Source organism: Aquarana catesbeiana, linkage group LG02, assembly GCF_042186555.1.
Source record: "Aquarana catesbeiana isolate 2022-GZ linkage group LG02, ASM4218655v1, whole genome shotgun sequence".
NCBI classification, from domain to species: Eukaryota; Metazoa; Chordata; class Amphibia; order Anura; family Ranidae; genus Aquarana; species Aquarana catesbeiana.
In genome coordinates, this window is record NC_133325.1 from 559,779,749 (window position 1) to 559,806,153 (window position 26,405).

The 26,405-nt window shown below is 39.8% G+C and overlaps 1 protein-coding gene across 4 annotated transcripts in view; it reads left to right on the plus strand.

Annotated features, from left to right (window-relative positions):
- GRM4 (glutamate metabotropic receptor 4) overlaps nt 1-26,405 on the plus strand; it is a 617,812-nt gene that overhangs the window by 285,081 nt on the left and 306,326 nt on the right. For 3 of the 4 annotated variants that reach the window (XM_073616043.1, XM_073616040.1, XM_073616041.1), the window contains exons 8-9: nt 4,443-4,587; nt 7,172-8,125. In XM_073616043.1, coding sequence (XP_073472144.1) covers nt 4,443-4,587; nt 7,172-8,125 — 1,099 coding nt within the window. The remainder of the gene's footprint in view (nt 1-4,442; nt 4,588-7,171; nt 8,126-26,405) is intronic. The other variant, XM_073616042.1, reaches the window with a different exon arrangement.

A 26,405-nucleotide genomic window follows, 5' to 3' on the forward strand; every position in this document is an offset into this window, starting at 1 on the left:
AGGATGATGGTGGCAAACATTAGGAGGATGATGAAAATTATATATTCTTATACCAAATTGTTATGAAAGAATAACAAGTTAATTAAATCCTATGTGTGAATCCTTTTTTTTCCCCCATGCTTTGAGAAAATATGGCACACTGATGGCCAAGCCTATCTATTAAATATATTTCACATTTTTTTTCTGTTAGAGAGATTTACATTACCCCATATCATCTGCAGTCATACAGGCTTCAAGCTAGGGAATACATGTCACCTTGGATTGTGTTGAATTCCAGCAAGATATCTGATTGAATCTGAACATAGGCCTGTCAAACTGCAGTTAGGAGTGTGTTTAGTCTTTCCAAAAAGATATCATGGCCAGAGGTATGGCCAAATAATTGTTGGTAACAGTGAATAATATTGAGACATCAGGGCTATTAGTGTACTAGTGGCTTGTGATTTGTTTTCATTAGGTGAAAGGTGTACAGCGAGCATACTAGATTGTATTTGTGACACCTTCTATGTTATAGTAATGTAAATCGTGCCATGTCACAATGTTGAAGTAGCTGGGTTAATTTACTTTTTTATTTTTTCTACCAAACTATGCAAATTTGTCAAGAATTAAATAATGATGTTATGTCTATACATGCTTTTTGTTATATTTTTTGTTTCATATTAAAAGATACATTTTGTCACAAAGGGCAGTTTGTGTAATTTTAAACTCCCATGTACTTGGTATGGAAAAGGGCAAATAAATACTATGTAAAAATAAAATACCGCATGCACTTAAAAGCTGTGTGAATAAAATTGTTTAACCAAGATAGATAAAGGAATAATTTATCCAATTAAACATTAACATTTTATTGTGAATTCCTTCCAAATAGAAAGGTTTTTTTCCTGTTTACTAAACTAGAGATATTTTACATCTCATTTACAGTTTATTATGAAATGTGGTGGTAAAGTGATAATGGATGTCTACTTGAACAATTTCAGCTAATTCTTGATTTATTATTCATTTTAATTTCACTTAATTTATTTTTTTTAAATGGTAGTAAACTCTCTGTTTTTATTTTTACCTACAGGTAAGCTTTATACAAGGGGGTGCTGATAAATATTGAGCCTTACCCAGAAATAAATTGAGTTAGGAAGCTGTAACTGCCACACTATTCTACATATTCCCCCCAGGAAGTCAATGCACTTGCGACATCTGTCCTGCAACTTCTTAAGTCCCTGCAAATAGAATTCTTCCGACTGCTGGTGTAACCACTCATTTGCAGCATTCATTGCCTCCCAAACACTCCCAAATTGTTGTTCCTTTAGGTGTTTTTTTGAGATTGGGGAACAGATGATAGTCAGAAGGAGCCAGGTTTTGCCATTGTTCCACCTGCAGTGTGTGACGAGGCGTTGTCACGCAACAGGATGACACCTTTGGAGAGCTTTCCTCAAAGTTTTTGCTTGAAATTTTGCCTCAACTTCATCAATAAAGCACAGTAATATGTTGCATTGATGGTTGAACCCTTTTGGAGGTAGTCCACCAGCATAACGTCCTTCTTATCCCAAAAAACTGTTACCATTTGCTTCTGCACTGACCTTTGCACACGGAACTTCTTTGGCCTGTGGAAACCATTGTGCCTCTATTCCTTATAATCCTGAGACAAAGGAACAGTATAACAGTAGCTCCATGTCTCATCACCAGTTATCAGTTTGTCCAGGAAACAGCCAAAACAGCTACCGATGTCTCAACACATTTTCTCTTTTCCTCTTTTGTTTGGTTGTCAAAAGATCCACTTTGTTGCAAGCTTTCTCATTTTCAAGTCATTGTGGATAATGGCACCAACTCTCTCATGTGATATTCTCAGATATTTAGCAATACTTTTGGCTGATATTCGGCGGTCCTCCAATGGCTTTCACATTTGCAAGCACAGAGACAGAATCAGGCCTTCCAGCGGGTTTATCACTTTCAACACCGAAATGGACAGTTTTAAATTGACAACCCAATAATCATTGCATATGAAGGGCCACTGTAACCCAAAGTTTGTAACATTTCATCATGGATCTGGTTCGCACCTTTCCCTTGGAGAAACAGGAACTTGATTATGGTCCTATGCTCTTCCACATTGAATTTTTCTGGAGGTGCTGCCATGTTGACTTTGGACCTAAAACAGAAAGATAATTTAAAATCATAGGTAGCTGATTGAACACCATTGAATATAGACAAATTGGCCAGTACACCCTGCAATTTACAGCATCCTAGCTCAATTTTTTCTGGGTAAGGCTCAATATTTATCAGCACCCCCTCGTAGATAGGGCTTACCTGTGGGTTAAATGATTACCTCCTAAATTTGCACCATTTTATTCTCCCTCTATTCTACGTTTACTACCGCTTTAAGTTGGAAACTACTTTTAAAAATTCTTTACGCGTACACAGTATTGTGTTTGGATTGACATAATATCAGCCACAAAATCATTGAGTCTATGGTCGGCAGATAATAGTGACTGATAGCATGTACAGTACATGTAACAAATGAGGCATTTATGGTTTCCTCTGCCCTTACTTTATTATTACATTACACGCATGTAGGCTAATCAGTAGGGTAATGCAAGGGATGGTGATTATGTCGAAAGACAAAAGAAGACAGTGCATTTGAATTTCACCTTGTCTTTTGTAAACTTATGTTCATTAATCCTTTAAGGGAACCTGTCAAGCAAGAACAATAAAGTCTGGAATTGCTAACCTCTTTTTGAGAATGCCAGTTCCCTGGTTGTCATAATCATGCTTTGTTTTCATACTTCGTATAGGGATAAGAAAAACTTTCCTGACACTCATTTACAATGTGCTTGTTCTTTTCCAAAACAAAAATCCAGAGGACCTAATAGACTTTGAAAATGCATAATTGTTGGTGTCATAAGACAAGGTTTGAGTACTGCCAGGACTGTTGACTGTTGAGTTGTAATCCTATCCTAAAGCAGAGACCTCAAATGTGTAAAATAATTGAGATAGAAAGCTAAAGTAGCTTTAGGTAAAGTTGAAAATCATTAGATCCACAGTACAATTAGTTCAGGGAAAAGTTCCACTGGTATCTAAGGCAAACAAAAAGTGCATACTCACATGTACATTGTCAGTGTTAGTGCAAGGTACAGAGATAGCAGTTGCCATTCACTGACCTGGGTTACCATGTTTTAGTCCAAGGACAACTGAACAGGATAGGAGAGGTGGCTAAACCAGTTCCATTTTGTCTTATTTAGCTTGAATATTATTGTGACCAAAATTTCTTTTTCATATTGGATCTAAAGAAGTTTATTAATAAAGCAATTTTTTTTCATTTTTCATTTATTCTGCAATTTGTCCCTTTTAGGAACTAGAATTATGTTTTTTTACAAAGCTGTTTTATGCAGCGCTATAAAAACAGAAACCAAAAATGTAAAAACATTACATTCTAATGATTAAAAAGAAAGTGCAGGAAGAAGGGGATAAAGTGGTAAATAAAATACATGGTTAATAAGGGGCTAAAAAATGTTTTTTCCTAAACAACTTATACATAACACTTATTTTAGAATTAAGGCTAAAACTGTAGCCTATATTCATAAATGAGTGAAGACACTGGGAGACGGTGGCTTTCTCAGATAATCAATGGAGCTCTACTGTACCACTGGCAGCAATAAGCTGTGCTCTGTGTATTAAGGGTGGTATTAGCTGTCACACTGACAGCAGAGTTGCTGTGATTACATAGAAAGAGACAAACTTTTATTGTAATCTGCCGGACTGAGCTGTCAGTTTGACAGCATGGTGCTGCGCAGAAAAGACCATGGCTGGACCCCAACTGCATCTCCACCACAGCACCCAAAGCAGATGCCTTTGCCTACAATACAATATAAATATTACAAAATGTAGTATATAAAAGTATACAATATGTCAAAACACGCATTGGGGGTTATTTACGTAAGGCAAATCCACTTTGCACTACAAGAGCAAACTACAAGTGCAAAGTGTACTTGAAATTGCACTGAAAGTGCACTTGGAAGTGCAGTCGCTGTAAATCTGAGAGGTAGATCTGAAATGTGGGGAAGCTCTGCTGATCTTATCATCCAATTATGTGCAAGCTAAAAGGCTGTTTTTTATTTTTCTTGCATGTCCCCCTCGGATCTACAGCGACTGCACTTCCAAGTGCACTTTGCATTTGTAGTTTGCACTGTAGTGCAAAGTGGATTTGCCTTTTGTAAATAACCCCCATTGCATTGTACTTTTTCCATTGAAGTGACTTCCAAAGTGTGGCAGGTGTAATAAGATTTTCGGAACAGAGTTTTTTATTTATCTGGACCCTGAGTATATTTGTTGGATTCAGTGAACAATAAAACCCTGGTTGCATGTGTCTGCTTGTGTGACTGTAGCATGGACCGAGTAGGATGCTGTGTCCTGCATCAACACTCATGTGCATATTTCATGCTACTAAGGGGATTTACCTTTACAGGTATTGCTGGCACACCAGTTACATTTAATGAAAATGGTGATGCACCAGGTCGTTATGAGATCTACCAATATCAAATGCACAATGGAACCCCTGAATACAGAGTGATTGGACAGTGGGCAGATCATCTCCACCTTAAAGTAAGTAAAGCAGCAAATTATTTAGCTGACTGTAACCATAGCATCTTATTTTCTTCACATTCAATGTACCTTTAAAGTTCCATATCCTCTACCTATCTATTCCATATAACTCAGGGATGTTGGTACCATATTAGGTTGAAACATTTTGGAGCTGACCTCTGCCCAGATTTTTGACAGTTAGAAGCATGCATTAGATCTCTACCTATGTTGTATGTGTTTTAGAAGCTTTTGCCAGTTTATACTACTGTATACGGGGACAAACCTTTGATGGCTTTTGTTCATGGAAGGGTGGTGGAATCTGCAAAAAATACAGGAATAATGTATCTAGGTGGCCAGCCCACAGTTGAACAGAGGAGGACAGATTTAAAAAGTCTGTGTAGTATCCATTGTAGTTTAGTTGTGAGACATACGAAAGCTGATATTGAAATAAAACTTCTATTCAGGAATTATGAAGGCTGCCATTTCCAACTTCAGCTTTTGAAAATACTAATTGCCTGGCTGTCTTGCTTAACCACTTCTATACCGCCCATTGTCATATGACGTCTGCAGATGGGATCTCCCATTCTGGGCGAGCATCATATGACGTCCTCAGCTTCCTGGCGTTATAGGGGGCGCGCACGCCCACCACGTCACCGAGGAGCCGGGCACTCCCGATCACTCGTGACAGAGCAGGAATGTGGATCTGTGTGTGTAAACATACAAATCTAGGTCCTATCAGGGGAGAGGGGACAGATCGTGTTTTCCTTGTATATAGAAACACAGATCAGTCTCCTACCCTAGTCAGTCCTATCTCCCCACAGTTTTGCCTAGTACACACGGTCGGATTTTCTGATGGAAAATGTGTGATAGGACCTTGTTGTTGGAAATTCCGACCGTGTGTGGGCTCCATCACACATTTTCCATCGGATTTTCCGACACACAAAGTTTGAGAGCAGGCTATAAAATGTGTACACAAATCCGACGCACAAAGTGCCATGCATGCTCAGAATAAATAAAGAGATGAAAGCTATTGGCTACTGCCCCGTTTATAGACCCGACGTACGTGTTTTACGTCACCACGTTCAGAATGATCGGATTTTCCGACAACTTTGTGTGACCGTGTGTATGCAAGACAAGTTTGAGCCAACATCTGTCGGAAAAAATCCTAGGTTTTTGTTGTCGGAATGTCCGATCAATGTCCGACCGTGTGTACAGGGCATAAGAATCACTTCCTAGGTAACACATTTAACCCCTTGATAGCCCCCTATTGTTAACTTCTTCCCTGCCAGTGACATTTTTACAGTAATCTGTGCATATTTATAGCACTGATCGCTGTATAAATGTCAATGGTCCCAAAATAGTGTCAAAAGTGTTCGATATGCGTGCCACAATGTCACAGTCACAAAAAAAATCTCAGATTGCCGCCATTACTAGTAAAAAAATAATAATAATAAAAATGCCATAAATCTATCCCCTATTTTGTAGACGCTATAACTTTTGCACAAACCAATCAATATAGACTTATTACGATTTTTTTTTTACCAAAAATATGTAGTAGAATACATATCGGCCTAAATTGGGATATTTATAGCAAAAAGTAAAAAATATTGTGTTTTTTTCAAACTCGTCGCTCTTTTTTTGTTTATAGCACAAAAAATAAAAACCGCAGAGGTGATCAAATACCAACAAAAGAAAGCTCTATTTGTGGGGGAAAAAAATATAAAGATTTCTTTTGGGTACAGTGTTGCATGGCGTAATCGTCATTCAAAATTTTACAGCGCTGAAAGCAGAAAATTGTCCTGGGCAGGAAGGGGGTGAAAATGCCCTGTATTGTAAGTGGCTAATCAATGGGTTCAGTACTTTTTGTGTCACTGATTTGCAATATGGAGGCTGCCATTTTGTTGAAGCCCAAAGCCCTGAGCATGCAACTGCCATGGTGCTGCACATGTGATCAGTTATGACCCCAGTCATTTCATGGTTTGACAGTTTGGTTGAAAACACAAGCAAATGTGACATTTAGCTATTCTGGCATGCCGTTTGTTGAAACAGTTAAAACGATGGGTTTAGTTCCACTTTAATTTTTAGGCTGTCAGCCGAATGGCCTCTACAAATTTGTCACAGTTCCGAAAAATAGAGAGCAACTGAGCATGTGCAGAGCAGGGCGAGACCGTGTATTAATTTTAAACAGTATAGGAACTTATTTTTAATGTTTTACATAGCTATACCTGCAAAAGGGGCCTCCCTGAAGTGGTCTAGCAAGACTTAATTTTTTGATTAAAGTTCCACTTTATATCAGAAGTTTGATAGATATGCAACTAATATTTTCAAAAGTTGGTCAGCAATTGCAACTTCCATGTTTTCGAACTTTTCAATACTGGTTTTCTTGACTTACGTTAATCAAAGACGTACAATAATGCACACAATAGATGTCATTGTAAGTAACTGGAGAAAAATAGTTGTAATAGTTAAAGGAAAACAGTGTCAATCCACTTTTTTTCTGTTCCTTAAACCCTGTTCTTATATTTCTTAAAACTGTCTCTAGTGTATATCTTTTTATACATTTGTGTTTCTTTTCTAATTTTCCCATCTTCTTTTCGCCATCAAGATTGATCGTATGCACTGGCCAGGCACCCCTACTTCCGCTTCCAGCTTCCCTCAGATTCCACCTTCTGTCTGCAGCCAACCTTGCCTACCAGGTGAAAGGAAGAAAGTAGTGAAAGGAATGCCCTGCTGTTGGCATTGTGAAAAATGTGAAGGTTATCAGTACCAGCTTGATGCCTACACCTGCAAGAGATGCCCAATCCACATGAGACCAAATGAAAACCACACATTGTGCACTACGATTCCAGTCATCAAGCTTGAGTGGAGTTCTCCTTGGGCTGTTGTGCCTGTTCTTCTTGCTGTGTTAGGCATTTTGGCAACTTTGATAGTTATGGGCACCTTCATGCGATATAATGACACGCCTATTGTTAAGGCATCTGGTCGAGAACTAAGTTATGTCCTTCTCACTGGCATCTTTTTGTGCTATGTCAACACGTTCATTATGGTGGCCCAGCCAGGATATGGAACCTGTTCGCTGAGAAGGGTCTTTCTTGGACTGGGAATGAGTATTAGTTATGCTGCTCTGCTTACTAAAACAAATCGTATTTACCGTATTTTTGAGCAGGGTAAAAAATCAGTCAGTGCTCCACGATATATCAGCCCATCTTCTCAGTTGGTGATCACTGCCAGTCTTTCTTCTGTCCAGTTGCTGGGAGTGCTTGTATGGTTTTTTGTGGACCCATCACGGCCTGTTGTAGACTATGAAAACCAGCGAACGCCAGATCCCCAGCAGGCACGAGGAGTGCTCAAATGTGACATATCAGACCTTTCCCTTATTTGCCTTTTGGGTTACAGCATGCTTCTTATGGTTACCTGCACTGTTTATGCTATCAAAACCCGTGGGGTTCCTGAGACTTTTAATGAGGCAAAGCCAATTGGTTTTACCATGTATACAACTTGCATTGTGTGGTTGGCCTTCATCCCAATTTTCTTTGGCACTGCTCAGTCTGCTGAGAAGGTAAAGAAAACAAAATTGCATTTTAAAGTAAATTTGAATTCTCTGCATGTTTTGCCATATTGTTTTTGTGGTGGTATTAGTGTATAAAAAGCATGAAAAGTATGTTGTTGCCTTGTGGTTTGGGCACATATTTATAATGTTGATATTGATTTGTGTGGTAAAGTGCTTAACATTTCACTATTACAGTTATTGGTAATGTATTTCACAAAGGCTTCATGAGGGTTTTCACCCTTGTGTCAAAAAGTTTATGCATAAAGCGATTCTAGGAGTAAATTAAAGAAGTAACACAATAGGTTAGAATTGTTTTTGTTTACATTGCATTGTTCATAGATTTATCTAGTACAGTAAGGTTTAGACATAAGCAATGGGAGCTCATTTCCTGGCAGTTAATATTAGTCTAATGAAAGTTGATTTCTGATAACTGTAGGATACCTATAATTGTTGTACTGAATTGAAGTTTTGTAGTCACTTATGTTATGATTGTTAGCTGATTTTCATTTGGAAATGCCTTGGAATATGTTTATTTTTTTGGTCATACCCCTATTATAAGCTTCCTCACACAGACTTACATTGCTGAGAACGAGAGGGGGTGTATCTGACCTGGTCTTTTAGATTATCAGTGCACCAGGTAAAAAACTCTGGTGCCTTTTGGATTTACATTCATATTAAATTACACTTCACAACTGAAGGAAAGTGGATGTAAGACTGTACAAACAGAGCCTATTGGTACAATGTCTATTTAGGTAAATATGTTTTTCTGGGACTTCAGTTAAAGGGGTTGTGCACCCTCATGGTTTTTCACCTTAATGCATTCTATGCATTAAGGTGAAAAACCTTCTGTAGTGCTGCAGCCCCCCAGCCCCCAGTTTTACTTACCTGAACTCTGTCATCCTTTGTCCGGGAACGAGCACACCATCTCTAACTGGTGTCTCGTGTCCTGATTGGATAGATTGATAGCAGCGCAGCCATTGGCTCCCGCTGCTGTCAATCAAATCCAATGATGCAGCACTGGGGGGCGGGGCCTAGTCTTGCATTCTGTGTGAGTGGACACAGATGCGGGACTCAGGAGCGCGCCCGCAAGGGTGTCCACCAAGGAGAGCGCTTCTCCAACGTGGACACTCGATGCAGGGAGGAGCCACCAGCGCTGCTGAGGGACCCCAGATGAGGAGGACCGGGTCCAAATGAACTGCACAGTGGAGGTAAGTATGACATGTTTGTTATTTTAATTTTAAAAAAACTAGGGTGTACAACCCCTTTAACAAACCAGCTTGTTAAGAGTTTAACTCCTAATGTCTGAAGGTAAAACAAATCTTAATGCCTGAGTGCAGTTTTGCAACTTTGGCATGTGTTAGTAAAACTGTACATATTATCACAACTACTTAGTGTATTCAGAGGAATTATAGTATATCTTGCTTTTTTCCAGATAGATTGAGCCTTCATTTGGTGGTAAATGTTAATGGATATTTGCTATCAAAGGAAAAATAGCTCAAAATAGTAAATATACTTTAAATGCTCCTGCTCTTTACATTTGCAGCAATACTATATATGGGTATATTAGTTGTTGTTTGTACCCGTAGTAGGGCCAAAAAAAGTAGTGTGCATTTTGTTTTATTTTTTTTTATCTTACCTAAAACACACTGACACTAACACTAAATCATTTTTTTAAATCTTGCCAAAAACATACTAAACCTGACCTTTGACCCTGACACTAATGCCCCGTACACACGATCGGATTTTCCGATGGAAAATGTGTGATAGGACCTTGTTGTCGGAAATTCCGACCGTGTGTGGGCTCCATCACACATTTTCCATCGGATTTTCCGACACACAAAGTTTGAGAGCAGGCTATAAAATTTTCCGACAACAAAATCCGTTGTCGGAAATTCCGATCGTGTGTACACAAATCCGACGGACAAAGTGCCAGGCATGCTCAGAATAAATAAAGAGATGAAAGCTATTGGCCACTGCCCCGTTTATAGTCCCGACGTACGTGTTTTACGTCACCGCGTTTAGAACGATCGGATTTTCCGACAACTTTGTGTGACCGTGTGTATGCAAGACAAGTTTGAGCCAACATCCGTCGGAAAAAATCCTAGGATTTTGTTGTCGGAATGTCCGAACAAAGTCTGACCGTGTGTACGGGGCATAACACTAACACTAAACTAAATATAACCCCGATCTAGCTATTTTAGCTTTATTGTTGTAGTTAAAATTATTTTAACACAGATTTAGTTTGTATATATATTTCTTCTCTGATTAGAAGAAAAAGATTCAATGTTTCTCTATTAAAAAGGAGAAAGATACTACAAGTGTGGGATTACTGACTGATCACTGTGATAGCCAAGATGATTATGTGATCAAGAGCCAATCCTCCCAACTCCCTTTGGTTAGAACAAGACCCCAAGCTGTTGGTGATCTCTGTGCTGGTAGTGTACTTCAAGCACAAATGATGGTGTGCATTTATGCAGTGCCTCAGAAGAAGGCCCACCTCCATGATGCTGCTTATGTGTTATGTTGGTTAAGATTAAGGTTAATTTCTATTAATTATTTAGTTTCAACTGTAATCATTCTCATATAAGAGTGAATACATTTGTAAACTAGCAAATCTGATTCATTTGGTAGCTCACATTTTTTTGGAATTTATGAATATCATGGCTCTCTGCAGACCATCAATCTGCATGCACATATTCAAACTATTTAACATTTTTTATCTTCTGTGACAGGTAAGATATGTACCATCTGTACCTAAGGTCTATGTCAAAGAAAACAATTTCCAGCACACTTACCAGCTAGCCTGCAAAGAAAACAACAAATTCATCCTGTCTAACAATTTACGTTAAAAGCAGAGGGTTTAGTGGCACACATTTGCAAATATATGTGGAAGCCGCGGTGCCTCTCCAAGACCCCACTCTATATTGCAATCCTAACTCTAAATCTGAGTGTCTCCAAGTTGGAGCATATATAGCAATGTATGAAAAAAGGGCAGGTATGTCTGAAGGGGCCCACTCCTCCTTAAAGGCACAGGGACACATTAGATGCCCAACAAGAGCACAATGTCAGCTGAAGCTATCCACGCAAAGTCAAACCAACAAGTCATACAAAATTTCTAGCATGCTTACCAGCTAGCCTGCAAAAAATTGCCCTATCTAACAATTTATGTTTAAAATAGAGGTTTTTGTTTACACGCATTGCCTCGCCAAGGCTCCTCTCTATACTGCAGTCCTAACTCCAACTCTGAGACTCTCAAATTTAGAGCATATATAGCAGTGGATAAATAAAGTGCAAGTAATGTGTATGTCAAGGATTAGAATACTTGTCTGTTTTTTACTGCTATCTGGGGCTCTGTGTCCTGGGACTTCCTTACTGGCCACTGACATCTCTGGCTGGTCTTTTTCTGGGTACCAATCTTTGGCAAGGCCGAGACAACTTCACTCCTATGCAGGCATGGAAGTTCATTAAAGAAATTGTACACTAAGCTGCACATGTGCAGCTCAATTGTACAGTGTAGACAGGCAGGTAAGAACCTTTAATGCCAAGGAGACATGCCTGTTCACATTTTTTTTGTTACACGTTTTTGTAGGAAAAAAATAGTGGGACTTGTTAGGTGCCATAAACAACTCAAAAACCAATATATATATATATATATATATATATAAAATGTATTTATACATAGATAAAATCATCAGGATATCATCATACAATAACCATATGCAAGAGATGGACCACAGTATCTTCTTGCTCTACAATGGCTTCCTCAGGAGATATGAAGCCATCGTATGCAAAACATGTAGAGCAAGAAAATACTGCGGTCCATCTCTAACATATGGTTATTCTATGATGATATCCTGATGATGTTATCTATGTATAAATAAATTTGATATTTTTATATATATATATATATTGGTTTTTGATTTGTTTATGGCACCTTAAAAGTCCCACTATATCCTTTTCCTACAAAATTTGTCACAACGTAGGGATGTGGTGCCATTGATTATCCAACATCCAGCAATTATTAATATTTTTTTAATTATAGTTTCACTGTGAAGAGATTTACCCTCAATGCCTTTTCTGCTGACAGGAAGTCAAGAAAAGTCTGCAAGAGGGATACAGACATAAAAAAAACATTTGACAAGGTTTCTAACCTTTTTTACCCTACTAACAAAAATCATTTTTAATTCTGTCTATGATGCTGTTGCAGAATTTCCATCTTTCATATCTGGTAAATTGATCTCAGCATGACAGGAATTAATTGTAAATCACTCCAATGGAACCCCGGATAGCAGTAAAAGCCTGACAGGAGTTCTAACAATCTCCCCACTCTATCCACAATTAGAAAAATGTTTTTTGGCGCAACATACATTTTAAATCAATTTGCTCACCTCTGTTCTCCTGAAGAATGAATGCTCTCATCTATTTTATATCTAATTTCATGCATTAGATATTGGAATAATATCATATGTAAATTTTAATTTTGTTATGTTATCAAATGCATGTCTATTAAGGCATATCATTAGAAAAATGTAGTCTAACTAGATTATTTTAAGTTAATGGAGAACCCTTTGTATAATTACATTGATACATATTAATTTCAGCTTACAAAGGCAAATGTCCATTGAGTTCATGCATACCAGGAAAAAAATATTGCTCTTGTTAATAGAATTCATATATTTTTCAGATAAAATTCCCTGGATCAAAATGCTATCCTATGATTTTTTTAATGTACATAAAATAAAATTATGTATAGCTGTAAGTCTATAGAAAGCATTCAACTTCATTCTTGTTTTAGGAAATGATGTAGAATATATACATACGCTATATTGTCAAAAGTATTGGGATGCCTGCCTTTACACTCCCATGAACTTTAATGGCATCCCAGTCATATGCCGCGTACACATGGTAGCATTTTCCAACAACAAATGTTCGATGTGAGCTTGTTGTTGGAAATTCCGACTGTGTGTAGGCTCCATCAGAATTTCCGACAAACAAAATTTGGATCTCAAATTTTCCGACAACAAAATGCATTGTCGGAAATTCCTATGGCGTGTGAACAATTCCGACGCATGTTCGGAATTAAGTAGAAGAGCCGCACTGGCTATTGAATTTCATTTTTCTCGGCTCGTCGTACGTGTTGTATGTCACCGCGTTCTTGACGTTCAGAATTTCCGACAACATTTGTGTGACTGTGTGTATGCAAGACAAGTTTGAGCCAACATCCGTCGGAAAAAAAACATGGATTTAGTTGTCGAAATGTGCGATTGTGTGTTGCGGCATAAGTCTGTAGGGTTTAATATTGAGTTGGCCCACCCTTTACAGCAAATAACAGCTTTAACTCTTCTGGGAAGGCTGGCCACAAGGTTTAGGAGTGTGTCTATGGGAATGTTTAACCATTCTTCCAGAAGCGCATTTGTGAGCTCAGGCACTGATTTTGGATGAGAAGGCCTGGCTAGCAGGCTCCGTCGAATTCATCCCAAAGGTGTTTTATCAGGTTACGGCCAGGACTCTGTGCAGGCCAGTCAAGTTCCTCCACCCCAAACTTACTCATCCATGTCTTTATGGACCTTGCTTTGTGCACTGGTCCAAATAATTTGGTGGAGGGGGGACTATGGTGTGCGCCGGTTGTTTTTCAGGAGTTGGGCTTGACCCCTTAGTTCCAGTGAAGGGAACTCTTAAGACGTTAGCATACCAAGATATTTTGGACAATTCCATGCTCCCAGCTTTGTTGGAACAGTTTGGGGATGGCCCCTTCTGTTCCAACATGACTGCGCACCAGTGCATAAAGAAAAGTCCATAAAGACATGGATGAGCGAGTTTGGGGTGGAGGAACTTAACCGGCCTGCACAGAGTCCTGATCTCAACCACAGTGGAGACTGTGAGCCAAGCCTTCTCATTCAACATCAATGCCTGACCTCACAAATGCGCTTCTGGAAGAATGGTCAAACATTCCCATAGACACACTACTAAACCTTGCAGATAGCCTTCCCAGAAGAATTGAAGTTGTTATAGCTGCAAAGAGTGGGCCAAGTCAATATTGAACCCTACGGACTAAGACTGGGATGCCATTTAAGTTCCCAATACTTTTGACAATATAGTGTATACTGGCACAGGAACAATTGTAAGATTTCCCCCCTTTTTCTGTTATGATGGCAACTCAAAATTTTGGATTCATTCTTAATTTCCTGGTAGATTACTGACCAGGACAATTAGGGAGGTTAAATCCCTCTAATGCCGCGTACACACGAGCAGACTTTTGGACCGGACTGGTCTGACGGACCGAGTCCGGCGGACAATTCGACCGTTTGTGGGCTTCATCGGACCTGCAGCGGACTTTTTCGGACTTTAGATTTGGAACATGTTTCAAATCTTTCCGACAGACTCGAGTGCGGTTGAAAAGTCCGCTCGTCTGTATGCTAGTCCGATGGACAAAACCCGACGCTGGGGCAGCTATTGGCTACTGGCTATGAACTTTCTTATTTTAGTCCAGTCGTACATCATCACGTACGAATCCATCGGACTTTGGTGTAATTGTGTGTAGGCAAATCCGTTCATTGGGAAAGTCCGTCCTTCGATAGACCTTCGGACCAGTCCAGTCGAAAAGTCCACTCGTGTGTGCACTGCATTACAGGGACACAGAAAATAAGAACCTAACAGTGGTACTAATCCCTCACCACTCTATCCAAATCTAAAAAAATGTTGCCTTAAGGTCCACTTTAGCAACTGTATATAGTGTAGTATGATGTCAACCCCGCTGAAAAATATATTTTGTGTTTACTTACACTTTAAATCACAAAAAGTATAATAAAAAAATGGAAGCAAATATTCTCAAAATCTTGCTAAAAATGGGCTTAGACTGAAAAATGTAATGTAACCATCACATCTAAGGACTGATAAGTTGCTAGAATGTTACATTTTGGGCTTGGGTTAAGTTTTTCTTTAACAATTAGTTAGCTTTTTTATTTCTATATTTAGGGAAAAAACAATTATTCTTTATGTTAAAACAATGAATATTTTAAAGTGATCTTAGTCAAAGAATGTAACATTTGTTGTTTTTTAAATATGGTGAATGCTACTGGTACCCAAACTTCGTTTTAAAGAGTGGAAATAATTCATTTATTTTCACATAGAATAGAATGGGGTTGATTTACTAAACCAAAGACTCCTGTATGACAATCTAAACAAGTACCGCTTCCAGGTACTATATGAAACACAAGCCTCATAAACTTCCTTTATCTTCGCTGACTGAACATTTGGTTCATCCTTTATTTGTGCTTCACACTCTACCCCTCCCAAACACTGCAGCTCACAGTGGGGGAGTTATAACAGTGCTGTCAATCCAAAAAGCAGTGGGCAGAACTAGGTGTGGTCAGGTGACAATTGACAAGCTACAGGCTTTTGAATCAGCAGGGACAATGCTGATAGCAACACCTTCTGCGAACATCTTCTCATCCTACTGTAGTGCAAATAGGTACAGCTAAATGAGAGTGGCAACTTTGCTCTGAATTAAAGAGCAGTGCAGCATCGTAGCCACACCATTACAGGAAGCTGCACTTTACTGGCAGACTTAACAGGTATTTGTGGGGATTCTAAGTGCAGATGTACTTCTTAAGTACTGCAGCACATTTTTTTTTTAAGTGGAAGACTATAATCCTGTATTGAGAGGCAGGAGCTAAAGCAAATGCTCACTTTGGAAAATATATGTTCTTTGAGCATAAGGAAATAAGGTGAAGCTGTTATGCTAATAAACCAATCATGTACTAGCAAAAATCCTATTGTCCTTATTTTCCTCATTGGACATGCAGGGGAAGGCGACCCTTTATACTCCCTATACTAGTGGTCACCCCTGTTCCTTCCCCCTCTGCAGCTATTTAAAATACCTCACACTTCTGGGAATGGCTCAGCCTCCTCCCCTGTGATAGTTCTCAAATCTACCAGCCAAATACTGGGCCAAGGCACTGTAACATGAATGGGGGGAGTAATGTTATTACTCCTACCAGGTGCTGTTTGTGGAGGAGAAGGACGTGGAAAAGAAATCTCTGCAAAGGAAAATATTTACGGGTCAAAAGGGAAGATAAGCTCTTTGTAGATACACTATGTTATGTATGTAGCCCAAACGAATTTGCATAAAGTAGGGAAATTTAATTTTGGTGTATGTATTCTGCAAATAAAACAAGAAGTGGGGGGAAATCTCCACAAAGGGAGGGATATCCTACTCATACACAGTTGTGACCTGAACAGGTGACCCATTGCAATATTTATCATCACTTATTGTGCTGCTGACAACTGTAAAATATTGGATTTCTCATGATTTTCTGTTTTGGGGACAATAGTTAATGATACAAATAGAGAGGGCAAATCCACCTATCAGGGAAACGGACAGCAATAAAAACATTGTGGGTGGAGACTTTCACTCTTCATCCCTTAATAATACCCTTATTGTAAACAGTATGCTAATTATTTTTTTATATATCATAAACCTCATATGGAAGGTTCCTAACAGAAGTCTTTCGTGTTTCAATTTATTCAGTTTCCTTTTCTTCACACTCCCTTTCTAGAACATACTTTATGTAAGCTGCCACTTACACTAGAACTTTGTTCTTACCGATGTTTGGTATAGATCTAAACTGTGTTTTTCTCTCTCTATTTTCCGTTATCAAGTTAGTCAATTGACCCCCACCTCCACCCCTGATTGCATGCTGCATACAAATGCACAACTTTACATTAAGTCACACAGAATCTCATTTGCCAAGTAATTGCCAAGGCACACAGTATGTCTAGGTCAGCTTGGAACATGGAAGCGTGTTCCATTTAATTTATTACACCACATACCTTTGTATCCTTTAGAAAGACAGAAACTGTGTTTTTTTTTTAAGTCTGCATCCTTTATTTAAGGTCAGCTGTACCTCTTCTAAAAGTTGTCCTTTAAAACCGGTCCCACCCCTCTGCCTGCCATTCACCTGGAGAAATGCTTTCCTTTGTGTGATATTCAATGATTGGCCCTGCTCAGAGCTGCAAAGCCCTGCTTCAGAAAGTGCTCCTGCCATATCCCCTTCATCCTGCACATGTGTAGAGTGACCACATTAATTTCTATGGGGAATATTGTCATTGTGACCTACAGCGGTCCTGCAGAGTACTGCTTTCCTTAAAATAATAAATTGGGCCATGATTTCCACACGCAGGATGAGGAGGCCTGGGCTGGGATACTTTCAGAAGCAAGGCTTTGCACCTCTGGGCAGGGACACACTATGGAGATTACTGAATTGAGGACAAATGGTAAGCATTTCTCCTGGTTGGCTGCACTCAGGGGGGTGGGAGCATGCCTTAAAATGGAACTAAATCCATCAATTTAACGGTTTCAAAAAAGAGTTACATTCCTGGCACGTGCCAGGAATGTAATTGTCACATTGGTTGTGCTCTCAACCATCAAACCATCAAATGTCTGGTGTCATAACTGATGTGCAACTGATGTGCAACATCATGGCGATTGAAGATCAAACAGGGCCAAGAGGGCAGCTTCCTTGGCTGAAAATGATAGGAGGGTTTAGTTCTGCTTTACAGACAAATTTAAAGACAAGTTGTCATAAAACAGATGTGGTTGCACCACTGTTAAAGCGGAGCTCCGCCCAAAAGGGGAAGCTCCACTTGTTTGCTTCCTTCCCTCCGCTGCCACATTTGGCACCTTTTGGGGGAACGGGTACCTGTTTTTGACAGGCATCCATCCCTACTCCTGGGAGACTTCGCCATGGCGAGATCCCCCAGAAGTTTGGCCCCCCTCCTCCTCCTCCTGCAGCTGGGCCATTCTCAAAGCGTAGTGCGCTTCACGCATGAGCAGTAGAGAACCGACTGTGAAGCTGCAAGGCTTCACTGCCAGTTTCCCTTAGAAGGAATGGCGGCGGCAGCACCCGAGAACCGATTGAAATATCGTCTGGGGAGCCGACATCATAGGATCCCTGGACAGGTAAGTGTCCTAATATTAAAAATCAGCAGCTACAGTGTTTACCCTAAAGTATTTCAATATTTTTACCAATTACAGCACTTTTAAAGTGTAAGTCCAGCCTGAAACCACTGTGGGGGGTTCTGCTATCCAGGACTCCATTAGGGAGATTTGCCTTCACTTACTGTCACAGTGACAATGGTTTTACCTGCTAATTAATAAACATAAAACATACAGTATTTGATCATATATGCCTTTATTCAACCTCCTGGATCAATACCAGCTTGTTTAAAAACAGAAAATAAATGTGACCATCTATGCATTTATTCATCTTCCTGCATCAATGTACCAAATAAGTGTAAGGAAAATTAATTGTAAAGTGCTATGAAGTGGGGGAAAGGCATAAAAGCTGTCATCTATTACAAGAACAACAGTGAAAAAATGCACTGTCTTTCAGGTATCATATGCAAGCCTGATATAGGATTACTGAGATGCAGGTATGTGATGATGTCCAGAAGGCCACAGGGAAAGACATTAATGGAGGGCATAATGGCATATTATCACAGTGCACTTTAAAAATGTAAACTTTTAAATGGTCCAACATATACATACAATGTTGTTTTCCATTGGTGTCTTTGGTATGACATGCATAAAACCTTTGCAGAGCTTTACAAAGATATTGATCTTTGCCTAGTGTGGTACATCTATCTCAGTCTGGATTTAAATGAAATGAGCTGCAGCAGTGGTATTGTAAATTAATTCCGCAATTTTTATGCAGACTCACAGCATTTAAAGACAGCAAAATGCCTTCTTTTAATAGCAGTTCAGACTGGAAGATAACCGCTTTTTGCAAGAAAACCAATGTAATTAATAATACAAACTCTCAATTAACATACTTAAAATACAATCAGGCTGTTGTCCAACTACAATCCGGAGACAGTAAATACTTCACTGAAGATCATACAGTTGATAGTATTCATTTTAAACTGCAATGGTAATTGAGGGCTGTGCATTTAGTTCATGTATCAATTAGAATTTTTATGCTACTGCAGAACAAAAAGAAAAGAGCTTGTGCACAGAGGATAAAAACACATATGTAGATGTATTAGAACATTAGAAAAAAAATTAGAAAATTATGTGTCCACCAAGAAATATTTTATATGAAGATTTCACCATACTTTGAATAATGCTAGTTGTAGACTGTTGTTAATTTGAGATAAGCAAATTGGAAAGTATTGCATTTCCTAGACTTAAAGCGGAGTTTTGCCCAAATTTTTTTTTTAAAGTCAGCAGCTACAAAAAGTGTAGCTGCTGACTTTTAATAATCAGACACTCGCCTGTCCCACGGTCCAGCGATGTGGGCGTACGAAGCCCCGCTCCTCTCCCCCTCCTCTCTGAGACGCCGGAATTCTTACCATGGGCGCCCAGCTGTGGCTTCACATGGGCAAGCCGCGCTGCACGCTGTGAATGGTTGGGCAATCTTCTGGGACCTGTGACGTGTCCCAGAAGATTGCAGGGAGGGAGGGGGGATAAGTAATCTTACTTCCAGTGCCACGGAGCCCCGGGAGAAAGTGGGAGCTGGATGCCTCTAAAAAGAGGGTATCCGCTACCCCACCTGCACTTAAAGCGGAAGTTCCATTTTTGGGTGGAACTCCGCTTTAAGTGCAAATACATTGGTTTCAACAGGGAAGGTGTTAGATGTTTTTGGTGGTTTCTAAGGTGGCAATGGACTTTATACGACTCCTGAGGCTTCTTTCCACTATCCTAAACCTGTTCTTATGCCAAAACTCAGTCCCTCAAAAGCCTCGCCATTTTATGTTTTTTAAGAAATAAAAGCAGAAATAGAAAGAATGTAAGTAAAAAAAGGTAACATGCATTGAACGTATCGGTACACAAATAGAGAAACACTAAATACAAAGAAAAAAAAATCACAAATACAAACACTCAATTAATAAATATACTAGCCTAAATACCCCTCCCCTACAAAACAAAAACACTCACAAACACAAGCCCTAACTCTGCTTTAGTTATGATCTAATGCACGTGGATACTCTAAAGTACAAGTATAACCTTTCATATTTTTACCTATAAGGTATGTTTTAGTTTTCTCAATGATATTGGGGTTTCTTTCAATGCCCCTCTTTTTTTCTTAAGCTACTTGCTTTTGCTGTGGCCTTCTGCCCCTTTCACTTTTTTTACTATTCTATCAAACACTAGGGGCAGTAAGTTTAATTATTCTTACCCACAACTTGCTATTTGGAGAAATGTTCAGGTCAATAGGAATTTATAATTTTATTTAAAAATGTTGTTACAAGCAACCAGTGAAAGCGTTCAATAAGCTATTATGTAAAAACAAATTAAAAGTCAAAAGGTTAATTCAACCCTAATTACCGTAAAGCGATCCTGTTTCTATAGAAAAGTTGTTTAAGCGCTTGACAACTGCATTACACATATATTCAATGGCAAAGAGGTGGGCTTTACCACCCCCAAGGTGCAGGTTTTTGTTGCTGGGCAGCCAATGTTTCTGTGCTTGCTCACTGCACGCTCCTAGCATAGAAACCGACCTGTTCAAGGTTAAGTTTTGAACTTCTGGAATAAATTGAAGCATTTATTTTACCAATCAAATTCCTGGTTCATCTACTGTCCCTATGAGTTGGACACTTTCAGCAAATAACACAGTTCATGCGCTCCATTTTTGAAGTTTTTTTGGTTACATCTCAATTGGTCTATGATTATGTGAGCAGTCAAACCTGTGGGTTTATACATATTAGGCCCTTTTTTGACTATTACCTTTTGCGCCCAGTCTTTTGTATTTTTTTATCGACCTGTGAAAGATGACTCTTGGTCTCCGTTAATGATTGGTATCTAGTGGGACTGGCTCCTGATCATGTGACCACTGTGACAAGGGGTTAAGCAAGGCATAACTGTAAAAGAAGGTTGTAAATATTTACCTTTACTGCTGCCTTGAACCTGAAAAATGGTCTCCCAATGTCCACAGGGAAACCAAAACTTTTGAGAGTGTCAATCTTCTGGGTCACTTGCAGCTGTCACAAGTTCCTCCAGCTAACCTCCACATAACCACTGTCTTCTGTTGTGATGCGGAAATCAGAGACATTTTGGTTTCCCAGTGGACTTCGTGAGGGGATTCTCATAATCAGTGTAGTGTTCACCAGCAGGGAAAGGTAAATATTTATAAAGTCTTCCATTGTACGTATGCTTTCTTGAATGACTCTTCTATAGTGACAGGGTTGCTTTAATCTACATTCTGTACTGCAGAAAAAGCACAAACACCTCTACAAGATCAGTAGGAGGGCAGTAGGAGTGTACTTCCAGAAATCTATGGTGTGTAACTTCTCTCCTCTCTCAGCTTCCTGGATCACCAATCATCTTCAAACTTTCTAGTCACATGTGAGTCTAACTGGTGTCTCAAAAAACATTTTAGTACATCAGACTTTTTGTGTGTTCAAATCAGCAAGGAGGGTGTTGATCCCCAATGAGGGTGTTCCAGGATCACCAGGTTACAGACATAAGTGGTTGGTACACTACAGAAATGCCTGAATACCATAACTACTTAGCAGGTAGGCTGTGATGCCTACATGCATCTGAAGGTTTAATTTTCAATTTTTATTGGACATTACCTTTAAAAGGAAAACTATTTGCTCATTCGAATGAGTGAATATACCAAGTTTAAGCTGGCATATCCACTAGATGCAAATACAGACATTAGTCAGATCCAGGCAATGGCAAAATCCATCTTGCTTTGATCTATTGGCATTCACAAAGCATTAACGGCCGCTTAAGACTGCATTAACGCTTTGTAATTTCTTATTGAATCTGGGAGCGTGACAGGATCAGAATGTTTCCCTTTGATTTGCACACTGAGTTATTGCAGCAATCATCAGCCCAGTTAGGAATTTCTTTGCAGCTGCTTTCAATTAAAAAAAGTAACTGGCATGAAAAGTGCTTGTGTGATTAAGCCTGGGTTTTATTGATATGCCTCCACGGGGTATTTATACTGTGACACCTATATGGCCACAACGTTGGCAACACAGTTCTTTGCATCCTAGATAAAACAAATGTGTAAACTCCACGTAATCTATATTAATGTGGATAAGGAATATAAAGGAAATGTAATAACAGAATGAAACCTGCTTCCCTGCTGAACTTGTGTTACCCTATATATACATGGTCCTTTTGAGTGACCCTAGTATTTAAAGGCTAAGTTCACCTTTGTTTACATTTTTTCCAAATTCCAGCTCCCCTATGTACCAATTTAGCATTAATGTACTTCTTTTGCAAAAATAAAACGGCTTTTTTTTGTATAATGTGAAAGATGATATTACGCTGATTAAATAGATACCAAACATGTCAGGCTTTAGAATTGCACGCACTTGTGGAATGGCGACAAACTACGGTACCTAAAAATCTCGATCGCGGCGATACCTCACATGTATGATTTGAACACCGTTTATATAGGCGGGCACGACTTCCGTATGAGTTCTTTGCTGCGCGAGCTTGCAGCGACGGGGGTGCTTTAAAAAAAAATGTTTCTTATTTATTTTATTTATTTTTATATTAATAAATTGTGTTTAAAAAAAAAATGTTTTTTGATCACTTTTATTGCTGTCACAAGGAATGTAAACATCCCTTGTGACAGTAATAGGTGGTGACAGGTACTCTTTATGGAGGGATCGGGGGTCTAAAAATATACAGTTTAAAAAAAGAAAATTGGGCTAACTTTACTGTTTGTTTTTTTTTTTAATTCATGAAAGTGTCCCTTTTCCCAAAAAGTTGCATTTAAAACACTGCTGCACAAATACCGTGTGACATAAAATATTGCAACAATCGCCATTTTATTCTCCAGATTCTCTGCTAAAAAAATATAAAATGTTTAGGGGCTCTAAGTAATTTTCTAGCAAAAAATACAGATTTTAACTTGTAAACACCAAATGTCAAAAATAGGCTTAGTCATGAAAGGGATTATACATGGAATGTCACAGAAGCATATAGTTGTGTTTAGGACACTTAAGGTTTCCTTGTAATGTAATTTACTACAGTCAGCCCAGGAGCATAGCGGTCGTGCTGGGTTTTCTTATATATGGAATGTCACGGAAGCATTTGGTTATGTGTAAGACAGTTAAGTTTTCCTTGTAATGTAATTTACCATAGTCTTCCCAGGAGCATAGCAGTAGTGCTGGGCTTTCTTATATATCAGTGGTTCTCAACCTGGGGGTCAAATGACAATTTGCCATGGGTCACTGAATCCTGGGCTGTTCCTGAAGCCCGCACCTCTCTCCCAGCAGCCTTTTCGCGGCCGCCCAGCAGGGCTGTCCCTGGAGCCCATGGCCGCCCACTTAGCCTCTTTGCAGCCACCCATTCAGTTCACAGCATGGCTGGAGGCAGAGACTAGAGGTCAGCTGACTGGTGAATTGTGGAGGGGCTGGAGGGGACCCTATCTCCTGATTTTGGCATAGGTGTAACTGCTTGTGAGATACCACAGAGCTGAAGACACCCCCACCAGCACTGCCACTCATCCCAACTCCCCATCAGCACTGCCACTCATCCCATTCCCCTCACCCTCCCACCAAGGAGTAAGACAAGGATTAAATATAGAGAATACAGGGAAGGGAGATGAAAAGAGGGGGAGAAACAAAGAAAAAGGGAGATAAAGAATAAGATAAAGAACAAGAAAGATGGCTAGAGAGAGGGATGGAAGAAAAAAAACAAGAAATTAGGATAGAGAGAGATAAAATGGAAAGAAAGGAGAACAAAGAGAGAGTGGTACATCCATCCTAAAATGTACCATAAGGGGTTTTAATACTGTACGAGTGGAAGAGACTCAGTGAGCGCTAAATGTCCGTGGGTTAGGGGCGCGACTTACTTGTCTTGCCTTGGGTGCTGACAACCCACGCTACGAAATTTTACTGTTAGGCGTCCCCACAACTTGGGAAATTTTACCAAGGTAGAAAGGTTGAGAACCACTGTTATATATGGAATGTCACAGAAGCATATGATTGTGTGTAAGACGGTTACGGTCTCCTTGTAATGTAATTTATCACAAACTGCCCAGGAGCATAGCGGTAATGCTGGGCTTTCTTATACATGAAATGTCAACAGGGCATATGGTTATGTGTAAGACAGTTATGGTTTCCTTGTAATGTCATTTACAACAGTCTGCCGAGGAGTATAACGGTAGTGCTGGGTAGAGATGGGCAAATGGTTCGGCCGAGCATAAGTTCGGGCCGAACTTTCGTTGCTCGTTCATTAGGCGAACAGCCGAACAAACAGGTCGTTTGACTGTTTGTTCGCCCCCCCAACTGACCACAATGCATTGCAACGCTGAACAGTGCATTGCAAGCCCTGATTGGCTGAAGCAGTGAAAGCTTCAGCCAATCAGGGCACAGAGCACTGTCAGAGTCATGATTGGACACTGTCATCCTGACTTTATCCAATCATGGCTCATTCCCGCCCCACAGTATAAAAATATTCTTTCAATGGCAGCCATTTTCTGTGTGATTTCGACATGGAGAGAGATAGAACAGGGCATTGTTCAGTGCTATTATTTAGTGTGCTATACTGTGCTATTTTGCTTCAATTGTCAGTGTAGAATATTAGTTTAGTGTCAGTCTAGAGATAGTGTGGGTGTAGTGAGGAGGACCATCATTTAGCTTTGCATAGTGTGCAGCTAGAGTAGGGACAGATCAGATAGTTTCACTGTAGTGTAGTGAGACCGTGTCATTCATACATACATTAGTGTAGAGTAGGTACAGCTTATATAGTTTCAGTGTAGTGTAGTGAAACCGTGTCAATAATCTTTACATTAGTGTATTGCTAGAGTAGGAACAGTTCAGATAGCGTCAGTGTAGTGACGGTTCAACACCGTCTATTTGATTGTGTTACTGCTAGTTTAACACCATTTACTGCTCTGTTCGTTACTGCCAGTTTAACGCCATTCACTTCTGTGTGCGTTACTGCCAGTTTAACGCAATATCGTTTTGTGTGTGTTACCTCCAGTTTAACGCCATATAGTTCTGTGTGCGTTACTGCCAGTTTAAAGCCATATAGTTTTGTGTGCGTTACTGCCAGTTTAATGCTATATGGTTTTGTGCGTTACTGCCAGTTTAACACCGTTTACTTCTGTGTGCATTATTGCCAGTTTAATGCCATATAGTTTTGTGCGTTACTGACAGTTTAACGCCCTTTACTTCTGTGTGCTTTACTTCCAGTTTAACGCCATATAGTTCTGTATGTGTTACTGCCAGTTTAACGCCATACAGTTCTGTGTGCGTTACTGCCAGTTTAATGCCATATAGTTCTGTGTGCTTTTTCAGCCAGTTTAACGCCATATAGTTTTGTGCGTTACTGCCAGTTTAACGCCATTTATTTCTGTGTGCGTTACTGCCAGTTTAACGCCATATAGTTTTGTGTGTGTTACTGCCAGTTTAATGCCATATAGTTCTGTGCATCACTGTACATTTGGCGCATTATATTGCAGTATATTATAGTGTATCCGTGGAGTGTGCCTGTGTAGTGTGAGTACTCAAATTAAAGTGCACCAAACACCTTTTTACATTGATTAAGGTGCATCTATGTACAGATTTCAACGTCTTCTTTACATTTACTTATAAGCACCGCCCCCTCACAATAATGTCTGGGAGGACAACAAGGAGAGGCAGTTCCCTTGGCACTGTAAGGGGGCCAGCAGCAATTGTGTCCACAGGCAAAGGTGGACGTGGTGGTCAGTCCTCAGGCAGGGCATCATTTCCTCTGTTTAGTGAGTTTGCCTGTGCTATCCAGCTACAGCATGCAGAAGAGGTGGTGGACTGGCTTACTAAACCTTCCTCATCCTCTGTCACGCAAGCAGGGACAAGTGTGCAGTCCCCTGCAGTTGCCAGAGTGGATAAACCGGCCTCCTTGTCTTCATCTATTCCTGCCATAGCCCCAACATCAGTCATTGTGGAGTCAGCTGAGTTATTTGACCACAGCATCAGCCATTTGCTCCTTGATGATGCCCAGCCATTACTGGATTCAGATGTTGGTTCTGAGGTTGAGGATGACAGGAACATGAGCCTAGAGAGAGGGAGTAACTCTGGTAGACAAATTGGCATTCATGTTCCCCAAGCCTCAGCGTATTGCCAAGTTGTCTCCAGTGGTAATGATGAAGCTGGAGGAGATGGAAATGATGATGATGATGAGGTCACTGATGTGACTTGGGTGCCAGATAGAGCAGAGGAGGAAACTGAAGGTGAGGTGGCATAACCTCAAGGAGGCCGACATCAAGAAAGAGTAGAGAGCAGCCACCCTATTCCACCACATTTTGCAGCTGTTATCTCCCGGCCCACTCCCTCAGCT